This window comes from Bombus vancouverensis, chromosome 3 (genome assembly GCF_051014615.1).
Source record: "Bombus vancouverensis nearcticus chromosome 3, iyBomVanc1_principal, whole genome shotgun sequence".
Taxonomy (NCBI): Eukaryota; Metazoa; Arthropoda; class Insecta; order Hymenoptera; family Apidae; genus Bombus; species Bombus vancouverensis.
Genome location: NC_134913.1, coordinates 11,417,800 through 11,430,173, shown reverse-complemented (window position 1 = coordinate 11,430,173; position 12,374 = coordinate 11,417,800). Strand labels below are relative to the sequence as shown.

Here is a 12,374-nt window from a genome sequence, read left to right as displayed (position 1 = left end):
CGGCGACACCTCCTCCATAAAGGGTCAAACCCATAGTATATAAATTTTGCCAAAATTAGTTCTCGACACTCTCTGTTCTAACATTCTTAACCGTCACTCTGTTGAATTTACATAATAAACTCTGCCGGCATATCTAAAGTCTGAATTTTTCTTACCTTGCTCATGAAACTACGCGAAATCATTCGAACGACGCGAGGAAACGACCAGTGATTTCTTAATTTCATCGCTCCCCGTGTCTTCGACGTGACAAGAGCAACGATCATTGCTACTAATTGGATAGGGAAAAGACAGATGAACTGATGGGTGTTGGCTTCCGCCAATCAACGATCGGTTGCGGGTGGCGTTGTACATGGGAACCCCGCTTTCCCGTGTTTTCTCGGAATAGACAATAACTCAAAGGAATTCTTCAACTTTAAAAGATATTTGTGTGTTCTTAAGGATCTTAACTATAAAAAATGCTAAAATTTATGATGGCCCTAATCTTCTTACGATTCTTGAGGATCCGCAATAAGGGTGTTTAAACATCTGGTGAACATCTTGCTTAAGGATAGAGGCTGGTTTAAGTAGAGAGTCACAGCACGTAACAGACGGTCACCCAAATCCCGAACAGTTAGCTGTCAGTAAAATGACAAATTAGAGACGCCTGTGATAATGACTGTAGCCATACAAGGCCTTCGTTACGTTCCGGGACCCGCAATAATCCCAAGGAACCATCATCTTGCTAAAATTACAACTAACGACGAACGCGACGTGTATCGCGGCACTGACACAACGATTCCCTTCTCAGCGGCTTTTTTGGTCCATACTGTAGTATCGCGGAAAAATTTCTTAAAAAATACTGACGAAAGATATACAGTGTTGCGACAAAGACTAAGCGCCGACAGGCCGAAAGGGTCGAGAAGCTTCAATAGGACTAATGGCCCATCAATGTGCATTCAGTACCTCAGTCAACAGTCGGTTGCTAGTAAAGAGTCGAGTTGCAAGGAGTTCAGTAGTTGCAAGTGATCGGTTGACTCGATAGCGAGTTCGGAGTCACAGTCTGAATACAGTCCAGGTAACACCCACTAGTAACATTAATAAATGCACTGTTAAATTAATACGCCTTTGGCACCCTTCACGTCCTACAATTTACGACAATTATAAATAACAAGGATTTCAACTAAATTTAAGTACGAAAAGTACAAACGTCGTGTACTATATGAAGAAATACGGTATCATTCGTAAACGCGAGCATGATCTAATTGACGCGACATGAGGTCAACAGTCGAAAAGATAATAAATGATATGGAGTGAAAGGAAATAAATGTCATGGTAACTATTTGCAATACAGGAGTTTTAGAACGTCAATTATCCAAACTAATTGAGAGATAAAATAGTTCCTATAAGCTGTGTTTCAGCCAACATTACAAGTATAATTGGACTGAAATAACTTGTTCCATCCAAAGAAACAAAACTTTGCGAGAACGACACAGTAACACCCAAAATCATTCCATTGAACATTCATGGCAATATTTTTAAATTTCTATGCACATCGTAGTTTAAATAGGAGATTTTCCTAATCTTGTAATTTTTCAATTTAGCGGAGTATAACGATTCGATCGGACTTAGTATCGGGATCTTGACTAAGAACACTGAGCAAAGATTTGCTCGTAAAATGCTAATTGTGAATTTTTTCCGTTCGGTGTGGAATCAGCTCACGGATGCCGCGTAAGTAGATTCGGCAGCCTCGTATAATCGTTCAAACGGAAATGTCGATCGGAGGATTATCGTCGACATTAGAAACGGTTAATTCAGTATCGTTCGTGACTTCGAATCGTCAACTTCTTCACCAGACTTGGCGTAAGAACAGTTCACCTTTAGAAAATAGGGTCTCACTGAAGCTCATTTTTACGATACCATATTCTCCACCGGACGTGGAGTAAAGAAGTTGTTCAATTTTTGCGTATTCGAAAAAAGCAGACATTTTTGCTGAAGAAATCGTCAAGAAAACCTAGAAAATCATGTCTTTTCCAATTTAAGAACAAAACTAAATAACGCCAGTGGTATTCTATGCGGGGGGTGGCTTTGTTTAATGCTCGATACAATGGTTGAACGATTGATCACCAAAACGCGCGTAGCAGTCGTCTGCCGATATTGTTGTATATATCATTTCCATAGCGTATTTCGCCAAAGTTTTCCTCCTTCAAATTGTAAACAACACACAACGTCCAAGTATCTTTTGACGCAACTCTAGGCACAAACGTCTGCAGCATCGCGTGCCATCGTTACATTTTCTGTTAGAGTTTTACTTTTTTAAATGAATTAAAAAATGTAAGTAGAAAGTGGCCCCATTTTGCTATCCTTCTCACCTTGGTTCCAATTCACTCAATTTCAATATTTATAATATTAACGACAATACATACCATTCTACTCCTGCAATAAGGTAACTGCTATTGTAAAAACAGAAAACATCCGTAAAGTTGAAACCTCGCAATCTTTTTCAAAATTGGTTTATTTCCAGAACCCTTAGTTCTCGAAAGAAACGGTTAGCAAATTCGGTATTACGCCGTAGGAACCTACTACGATCTAAAGAAGCGATAAAAATCGAAAAAATTTTTAATTTGTTCAACAGTGTATCGGCGAGCTGATTGATGTTTTCGGTAAGCCACATGCCGACAACAATACTGACATAATTTAATTGGGGTTCCGTAACTGGGCCATAATCAAGAAGATGAAATATTCGAAATGATTATCGGCGTCCTACGTCATAAATTGTGCGTTCCTTGTTGGATACGATTAATCTTGACGCGATCTTCCTAGAAAATGTTGGTACCCAATAGATGAATTGAACATTTCGTTCATATTATAGTAGTCATACTCTTGATCGACCATAGTATCGAAAGAGCGATAACCTACCTCATCGTATAAGAGAAAATAATGGTTATTTGTATGGTTGACCATTTTTTTCAATAGAGAATTTGAATAATCCGAGTGCAAATCCTATTCCAGAGCATGCAGAACGGAAAAGTTACCTCGTGGATATGGCTATCCCTTTTATCATTAACAACGATTTACGTGTCGACCCAAGCGACCACGCTGGACCCAGTGACCATGAGGCAGGTACTTCCAGCGTACGCGGTTTTGAAAAATGTGGATCTTCTGAATTCCAGCAGATGTCGGACGGAGGTTGATGAATTTCGTAATGCTGTTGACAACCACATACTTTGGGGTCTAAGAGGTAAACAGAATGTTTTTAGGTAGTGTGAATGAATTTCTACTGCCGGCCGATTGCGTACAAAAGGAAGGATAAAACAAATCACATTAAATATATAGCACATAATCGTATAACCATAACATACTAACGTACAAACATAAACGGAGATAGAATTCGAATAACTATACACCGTGCTTGCGGCTGTGTTTCGTGACATGTCGCATCCCTTGTTTGCATTTAAAACGCATTTACACCGTGAAAAATTAATAACAGTAAAAGCAACTCTTATGCAACCGCCAGAATTCTTCTAGCGACGATTATGTCGCGGTCGTATCAGCTGCATAATTTTAAGTCGAGTTGAACCTCGACCCTTAGACTTTCTTCGCACCTTGCGCAAGAAACTTATTCCTTCGTTTGAAGTGCGGAAAGGTGACGGCCATAGTAGTAGTTGTTTTTCTTATTCTAACGAACAGAATTTTCTGACTTTAAACACGAAACGCCAAGTTCTGCATTCAACTTCCTTACCGCTTAAAATCCTTATTGCCAATAGTATCATCAGATGTTTCCAACGCAGTATATATTCTTTAAGCTTTGGACACCAGTGCCGTGCCACCCGGGGGATTTATAAGCGGACACAATTATTGGTTAGGAGATCGTATGGGTTGCACCATTCTCTCTCAAAATCGCACGCTGTTTGTCTCGGAGGGGAAACGAAAGAACAATACGATATATCGCAACCCGAACGAGGAGCATCCACCTTTTGAGTTCCGTTTTTTTATTGGACGCATGCGGCACAGTAGCACTATGCAATATCACCAAGAACTACCGGACGAAGTAAGCACGTACATATCTCATGTACCAGATTAGCATAACGAATCAGATATATAATGCAGAGTTTTACGACTGTGACGAACGTTTTTGTAAGGATTTAATTACGCTTGGACTTTGTTTACCGGCATCCTGTACCAAACGAGATGTAGCCACGATGCTAGATAAAACATTGCATGACAAGACTCTTCTCATCGGCAAACTTTTTGCTGTACACTTCAGGCTCATCGAAGTCACTGATTTGGTAAATGATTATCAATGGCTACTCTCTGCGAAAATGATCTTCATCATGTACGTAAATTTCAAGCTCCTAATCGACAGTCCAAATTTCAATTCTCAGTCGACATAAATACAAGTATCACGATCGGCGTTCCACTAAATATGGAGTAGAAACCTTAAAACTTTGATTACAGAGGAGTTTTGTTATTGTTGTGTACTACCGCGGCAGCGGCCACAGCATATGATATTTTCGACCATCGAACCCGTATAAACAGCGAAAATGAAATCATAGCGCTTCAAGGTGGAAATACGGAGGGTAAGCGATACATACGATAATACCTGGTATTCCGGATGTTAATGATTCTGATCACCACGAGTTTATTTCACGGGAATCTGTGTAACGTATGGTTAACTTTGAATAGAATTGGAGAACGGAACACAAGGAGATCGCAAAACCGATCACAATGGATCGACACCTCCAGAGTCGAGGGAACAAAATCGCATGAACCAATATTTGCTCTGTTTTTCGCTGCTCAGAAATGTACGGCCACCGTTTAAAATACAAGAAGGTGTAGAGACTTTGCGTATATTCTACGGTATGAGAGTGTTGGGAATGCTATGGATTATTCTCGCTCATTTGTTCATGTTCGGGTTTCATGTTATGGGTAAGAAATGGGCTACAATCACGCTTGAATTTCATTAGTACATTCCGATTTTTGATATAGCACGACTCATTTAACGACACCAATCGTGTGTGCAGCTAACAAATCACTTTACTACATGATGGGCGGTGAAATACTCATGGAAATCATAAATAATGCGACGTTTTCGGTGGACACGTTTTTCTTTATGAGTGGTTTTCTGTCGTCTTATATTTTTCTCAAGGAACAACAAAAACTGAAGGGAACACTGTCTATAACAGAAAAGGCGAAAATGTTTATTCAAATAATCATCAAACGATATATTAGGTATAGATGATTTTAATGTCTTTATGTTGTAATTTATGCGCGATTCAAATACGATGGTAATCAAACAAATACATTAATTTCGTAGGCTTACACCTGCATATTTCGTCGTTATACTGATAGCGATATTAAATTTCACCTGGCATGATCATGTCTCAGCACTTCTTCCCTACGAGCATCCAAGTGCTAAGTGTTCCAAATATTGGTGGACAAATATACTTTACATAAACAACTTCTACCATTGGGATGACCTAGTACGTATACTTTTTATGGCAATCCATTGTAAACATCGTTCGCGTTACTACGAAAGAATCGTTTCGAAGAGAAATACTGTTTGCAGTGTCTCACATGGAGTTGGTACTTGCCCAATGATATACAGTTCTTCGTATTTGGTAATTTTCTCCTAATATTATCGATCACGTGAGTTTGAAATTTGGTTTTGCAGTCATTCATTGGCCAGTTTTACCCGGACACTAAAATAGACTGTTTCAGGCATTACAACATTGCCATTGGCTTAGGCGTTTTTAGCTTAGTTTCATCGATAGGATCAGTCGCTTATATGGGGTACACTCTTAATTACGAGCCTACGTTAGTATACAAAATGTTTAACACTCTTTGTAACATAGAGAATTTGTAAATATACTTATATTATCTTTCCTAGGTTGGATGAGCAATATAAGACACTGACATACTTTTATCTGCGACCGTGGTGTAGAATATCCCCTTATCTCATAGGAATGGCTACATGTCACCTTCTTAACAAATGCAACTACGAATTACGGTTATCAAAAGTAACATATTCTGTTTCTATCAGTTTTATCGTTACACCTACATTTCTGTGCATCTATCAATAACGTGATTAATCCAATCTTTTAGAAATTCTTAGTCCTTGGTTGGACCTTGGTAATTCTATGTAATTGCTCGATTCTATTTACACCCGTGAACCATAACACGTCCTTAAACTTAGCCGTTCTTTATTTGGCCCTCAGTAGAACGGGCTGGGCACTGGGTATAGCCTGGCTGGTAGTTGTATGCACTACGAACCATGCTGGTAATTCGATATTTTTCATGTCACTCAGTAATGCGTTAATGTCATTCTTCTTATTGTAAATTACACCCAAATATATTTGATACGTTTGCAGGTATCGTGAAGAAAATCTTATCGCTAGATATTTTTGTTGTTTTGAGTAAATTGGCGTATGGTGTTTATCTTCTAAATCCTATTCTTATACTTTCGGCTTTTTCTTCAACTTATTATCCTTTCTACGTTGATAACGTCACCATTGTAAGTATAATGAAACTATTTCATTTGGACAATTTCGATGTAATATTACTATTGTATTATGAAATAACAATTCTGTTTTCCAGGGTACCCTGTTCGTTACAATGGCCGTTTGTAGTTTTAGTGCTTCTATTCTCTTATACGCAACAATCGAAATGCCGTTTATGCGATTGTATAATAGTGCACGAAGAAAAGCGAAGCGACATAATTCTTCCTGAATTCTTCGCGTTCGTTGTAGATGTATTTATGATGGTGATTATTATAACAAACGTATAACAATCTACGGGAAATGTTCCAAATACCTGTTAAATAAAAATATGTTAAATATACTAAAGTATATGTGAAACGAAAATCGTGATTAGACAGTGTGCGTTAAACTCAAACGCATTGAGAACCTGTCGACTTATTCGACTCACGCAGTCGATGAACTACAAAAATACCGGGTATCAATTCGCGTCGCTGTAATGTTCGTCAGTATGATCGTTCCTTTAAAATGCATTATTAGATTTACGCATCACGATCATTGCCATGCATAATACTTAATTTGACCATGTTTCGTCGCATATCTACTGAAATTTATGGGTAAAGCTAAGCTATTCCTTCTTTACATAAGCAATTATATAAGCACTAAAGAATTTTTGATGATTTTGTAATATGGATGTAACATTGGCATGGCGAGAACTATGAGTTGTAAAAAGTTATGAATATTAAAGGAATTTTAAGAGTAAAGCACAATTCGTAGTTTTTTAATTATCCGTCCTGTTCTATTCCAAGCGCCTGAATAATGTACTAAAGTTTTGTGATTTTTAGCTTTAATTAATCAGCAGTATTAATATTCATCTATAAAATCGACAATCGACTGAGTACGAAGACCGCTACGATGAGAAATTAGACATTCGAGGCACGTACGTTAGGTGAAGCATCAAGACGAGTGAAAATATGGCAAGAACAAGATGGATATCAGGAATTTTAGGAAAAGAGTCATTTTCATCAAAGTTGTGAAAACAGAGATGAATTTTGTTTTCTCAATTCGAAAATTCGTAAATTTGGGCTTATGAAAATTTGCAATTTTCATAACTCAAAAGTATGATATTTTGAGAATTGACAAACTAGGATATTCGGAAACTGGATATTGGAAAATTTGGGATATCGAAATTTATAAAATCGGTAAATTTATCGCTGTTATCGCCGCTGCGTCATTCATGTAACCGACTATTTATATCTATTTGCTATGCTTGGATCAATAAAACAAATCGAAAATTGATATTACTCATCATGTTATTAACCTTTCAACCTGCAACGTCATGTTAGAGAAGTGGTACGTCCTTTGGAACAAACATAAAGAACACGTGCATGAAATTATGTACGTCCTTCGGGTTACAAGCGACACTTTCTTTTCTTCGCCGCATTCGCATGTGCAGACACATTTTCTGGAAAAAGTTCAAAAAGTGATTTGATATTTTAAAACAATTCCATAAATCTGGAACGAACCATCTGCTTAATATATTTAAATGCGTATGGGCCTACGTAGTCTTTGTCAACAGCTGAAGGAGAGCAGTTGTATCGATTCTTAAAAACATACCAAGCATAATAAGCACTGCATAAGTTGACCCAAGGTAGACTACGACTAAACAATCTACAGCCCTGTCAAACCACCTACATTAAAGGTAATAAAACAAGGGATAATTACAGGGGTACATCGTGCATGCAAAGTCAATAGTATCTTCTTTGAAACCAAACATATGGTACTATATCGACGAAGATAGTTTCCAAGTATAAAATACGCTCTGAAAGCCCCCTCTACATCACACAACAAAATATATAATTATATGTATATTAACAGATACAAGGAAATATGCGATAGGAGCGAACAGACAAAGCAAGGCAAAACGGAACAACGTTTTCTTAGATATATGCTCCGAATGAACTTTTTTTTGCAGGTGCAGAAATCCTCATGGATACTCCGCTGCTGCTAATAATCGGCAATAGCAGAGTAGTGTCGGACTTTTACCGACTGAAACTCCACGATGACCATCCTACGCGTGTGACAGCAGTGCAACTTTCTGTTGCACCCCCCTCCCGGATCCTCTTGATTGAGTTAGTTCTAAAAATTCCCTGACTGTTGAATTTGGCGCTACGTGGGGCCATTGCCCCTTCTAGTCGGGGTCCGTTGGGACGGCGATGAAGCGGCTCTAGGCCCCCTGATCGCCATCCTCCACCATCGCGTTATCCAACAAGAGAGAGAGTTTCTCATTCTCCCCTTTTCTGCTCGCCCCTTTGCGAGCATAATTCGCTCGCAGAAGAGGCAGACAGTCTCATATTCCTGTGGCCCCCTCAGCATCGCTTCTACGAACGCCGAGGGGGTCAATCTCTCGCCAATGACGTGACGCAGGATGCAGCGGGACCGCTCCCACGCCGGACAATATTCCAGCACGTGCTACGCCACGTCCCTGCCCTCCCCGATGCCGGAATGAGCTGATGTCACGTGACAAAAGACCGACGACCAAACGATCCTCATAACTCATAACAATTTATGATCAACTATAAATCTGTGAACATGTCACCTTTTTCACAAAATTGGAAAAAATTTTTTGAGAAACTTTAACAGTGTCGAAGTTCCGATAATGCATTGGAGTCTTCACCATTTTTTAAACTTTTATTTAGAAAACTTATAACGGTAGATACAGCATGTGGATTGTATACATTATACTTGGTCGTTTCACCTGCTGCCTCGTCTCACGTTTACTAAAGTATCTTATGTGGACCATAAACGTAACGAACACTCGTCTGCGGCCAGATGAGCGTTGCAACGTCCCTCGTAACGTCTGTCATTTGAATGTTTATGTGACGCCAGCCGTAACATAAGGTAAAATGGAACATCTATCTACATTTACGAAAAAATGGAAACACCTCGTAGTATACGCGTATATTTCTTGCAATCATTAGATTGTAAAATACAATTTTAGTTACTACCGTTGTTTCAATTATTCGATCAATTGTGATAAATAGCATAATTGTTTAATACAGATGTAGAAATCAACGTATATTTCATATAGAAGGGAAACTAGATATAATGCATGGAATGTCAAAGAGAATGATAATGGTATATCTATGACTTTTGTTCATGAAATAACAAACCACCATATCAAATTTAATTTAATTTATACTTTCTACTTGTAGTTTTATATCTCTATCTGGGTATCTTCAACAAATTTCACGTTACATAATATATATGTCGGATTAGGGTTGGAATTTTAGGCGTTCGATGAACCTTCACTCAAATTTACCACCGCGGATATAGCTGATATTTATTGGTACAAATGTGGGCACTACAAGAGGCTGTAAGTAATAGCGGCGATCGGATGGTCGAGATGTTGATGACAACGAATTCAGGTTCGATAACTAATCCACGGTCCACGGGATGACGAATGCGACGTGATATACGTATGACTCCACGTACAAGTAAACTTATCTGCATGAACTACAACAACCCCAAATCCAAGTGGAACTGCCCTTATATATTCCTGTCCCCACCTCTCGGGCCAATCTTTGTTTTTAAGGAGAGCCGTATAATCATTCCATGCCTCTGTCAGGTACACGTCCCTCCCTTTACCGTGGCTACGTCCAGTGACCCGCTATGTCACTTCGAGCCCAAACCCATCGTCATAAAGCCAGATTGGAACATTAAAACTATTTCTTATTTTTATTGCTTAAGTCTAACTATAGTAAAAGTCTGGACGAGGGTATTGGGGTTTTCCCAACATTCCAGACGGGAAGTCCCGATGTCCTTTCATCTCCGACATATACTTTTGTTATATGATACCTATAGTAGTTGCATCCAGAGTTAACATATAATTATAGTCTCTTTTTATATAAAATAATAGTTTCTAATTCGTAAGGACAAGGATTTTGTAGCTTTACATGATTTTAAATGGGCGTTCAGTTTTACTCTACTACTTTGACCAAATGAATATTTTTCTTCGGAATCAAATACTTGACCGAATATCATTACTATTCGCTTCGAACGAAGAGAAACAAGACATCTCGTTTTCTGGTATGATTACACACGTACAAAAATAGAAATCTGTTATGCTAATGATCATACAACCAACATCATTCTTCCACATACAAGAACATCATTCTTCTAACTTCGAGCTGACGTCGTACAGAGATAGTTAAATTTCGTAATGCTGCGAATAACAAGATACTTTGGGGTCTAAGAGGTAAACAGAATGTTTTTAGGTAGTAAGAGGCAAAAAGAATTTTTAAGATATCTTGACAAACTTCGTTCGACGAAACTACTAAAAGTCGATTACGATTGCGTAAAGAGAAAGGAGTCAAATCAATCAAAATACAGATAATCAATTACGATTCAACAAATTATACAGTCGGTTAAACTCAAAAAACATAAAAATAATTCTTGTGCAACCGCGACAGTTTTCCTGGGGGCAATTACGTCGCGTTACGTCACGATTGTGTCACATGCATAATTTTTCATCGAATCAACCGTCGAAACAGAAGCATAAGCTGCGTAAAAATGACGACAGTTGTCGCCGAAGTGTATCTCTTTTCACGATCAACTGCTTGCATTACAGAATTATGTGTTTTTGAAGTCGTTTTTGGACACTAGTGGCGTACGACCGAGGAGATTTGTCAACGAGAACAATTATTGGATAGGAGATCGTCTGACTTGCTCCAAGCTCTCTAAAAATCGCACGACATTTCTGTGACAGAAAGTACGAAAGGACAATTCGATATACCGGAACCCGAACGAGGAACATCCGCCTTTTGAGTTTCGACTTTTTATTGGACGTATGCGGCACAATAGCGCTGTGCAATATCGCATAAAATCAGAAAACCAAGTAAGTATACGGATATTTCAATGTTTGCATCTGGAATCCACATATCCAACGATTCGAGTCGCAATGCTACTTGCAATCAATATGTAGTCATCAGTATGATTTATACAGCAAATTAACGATGTATGTTACGACCGTTCGCGGAGAAACGCGATCGCAAGGAAAACGCGTCTGTGAAAGGCATAAATTCTCGTTACGATTCTGATAATCGACGCCACGAATCGGTCGTTCCCTTGTTTCGATTAGGATAACAGAGGTAGTTCAAATGATTGTTACGCTGAATTAACAGGATTAATATAAGCTTCTATTTCCAACAATATTTAGAATTATAATGAACACGTCACAAATGATTTAACGATGATACAATTAGTTTGTTACCGTAATTCGAACCGTCTTTATGATATTTCTCGATGTATTCGTTTGACTAAACAACTTTGACTTATTCGTCTGAAGCTCTCAATGCATTCCAATCCTCAAATGATACTGATTGCCCTTCGATTTTTTCCTTTGTCTTCTCTAGGAGACGACCCCCACCACGTTCGGGTCTCGCAACTGTTCGCGCATATGACCACATATACCACCTTCTTTGTGTACATAAAGTAACGGACCAAAGGCGAATCGATGTTTCTAGAACTCGTTGCTTGACGACAACTATGTGCTTGTCGCTACTTTGTATATATTTTGCCGGTCATGTATGATAATCTGTGCACTGAGTACCACGAGCGACGGTTAGGAACACGGCGTATAGTAAGCCTCGGGGCATAACAATGTACCTCATTAAGACAACTCATGAAATTTACGTGCGACTTCTTATGATTTCAACGAACTACCAGAAATTTGAGATATTTTGCTGTTTTTTAGGATTAGATCCTATACCAAACGCGAAGTCATCATTATGCTGGATGGAGTATTTCATAATGAAATTCTTTTCGCCGAAAATCTTTCTTATACGGACTTGAGACTGATCAAAGTCTTCGATTTGACGGACAATCAACAATGATTTCTCGCTACGAAATTCCACGCTCGTT

The 12,374-nt window shown here is 38.6% G+C and overlaps 2 protein-coding genes across 4 annotated transcripts in view; one reads left to right on the top strand and one right to left on the bottom strand.

The window, feature by feature from the left end:
* The window catches only part of LOC117165764 (monocarboxylate transporter 10), a 295,750-nt gene that overhangs the window by 135,437 nt on the left and 147,939 nt on the right, over positions 1 to 12,374 (bottom strand). The gene's annotated exons all lie outside the window — the stretch shown is intronic.
* Positions 1,737 to 7,210, top strand: LOC117165924 (nose resistant to fluoxetine protein 6-like). Of its 3 annotated transcripts, XM_076617179.1 has the most exons (15): positions 1,750 to 1,839; positions 2,612 to 2,804; positions 2,989 to 3,217; positions 3,783 to 4,027; positions 4,119 to 4,312; positions 4,435 to 4,556; positions 4,663 to 4,905; positions 5,001 to 5,208; positions 5,294 to 5,459; positions 5,546 to 5,625; positions 5,698 to 5,793; positions 5,867 to 5,996; positions 6,082 to 6,256; positions 6,348 to 6,490; positions 6,574 to 7,210. In XM_076617179.1, the coding sequence occupies exons 3-15, from the start codon at positions 2,992 to 2,994 to the stop codon at positions 6,703 to 6,705; spliced, it is 2,160 nt and encodes a 719-aa protein (XP_076473294.1). In that variant the 5' UTR covers positions 1,750 to 1,839; positions 2,612 to 2,804; positions 2,989 to 2,991; the 3' UTR covers positions 6,706 to 7,210. The 3 variants fall into 3 exon arrangements, with proteins under 3 accessions (XP_076473295.1, XP_076473293.1, XP_076473294.1); XM_076617180.1 differs by lacking the exon at positions 2,612 to 2,804 and having other exon boundaries at positions 1,737 to 1,839; positions 4,663 to 4,836; XM_076617178.1 differs by lacking the exon at positions 2,612 to 2,804 and having other exon boundaries at positions 1,737 to 1,839.

Coding starts and splice junctions, on each gene's coding strand:
- LOC117165924 (XM_076617178.1), top strand. CDS start 2,992: ATGCAGAACGGAAAAGTTACCTCGTGGATATGGCTATCCCTTTTATCA. Junction 5,460..5,545: donor TCTACCATTGGGATGACCTA/GTACGTATACTT, acceptor TACTGTTTGCAG/TGTCTCACATGGAGTTGGTA. Junction 5,794..5,866: donor ACTCTTAATTACGAGCCTAC/GTTAGTATACAA, acceptor TATCTTTCCTAG/GTTGGATGAGCAATATAAGA.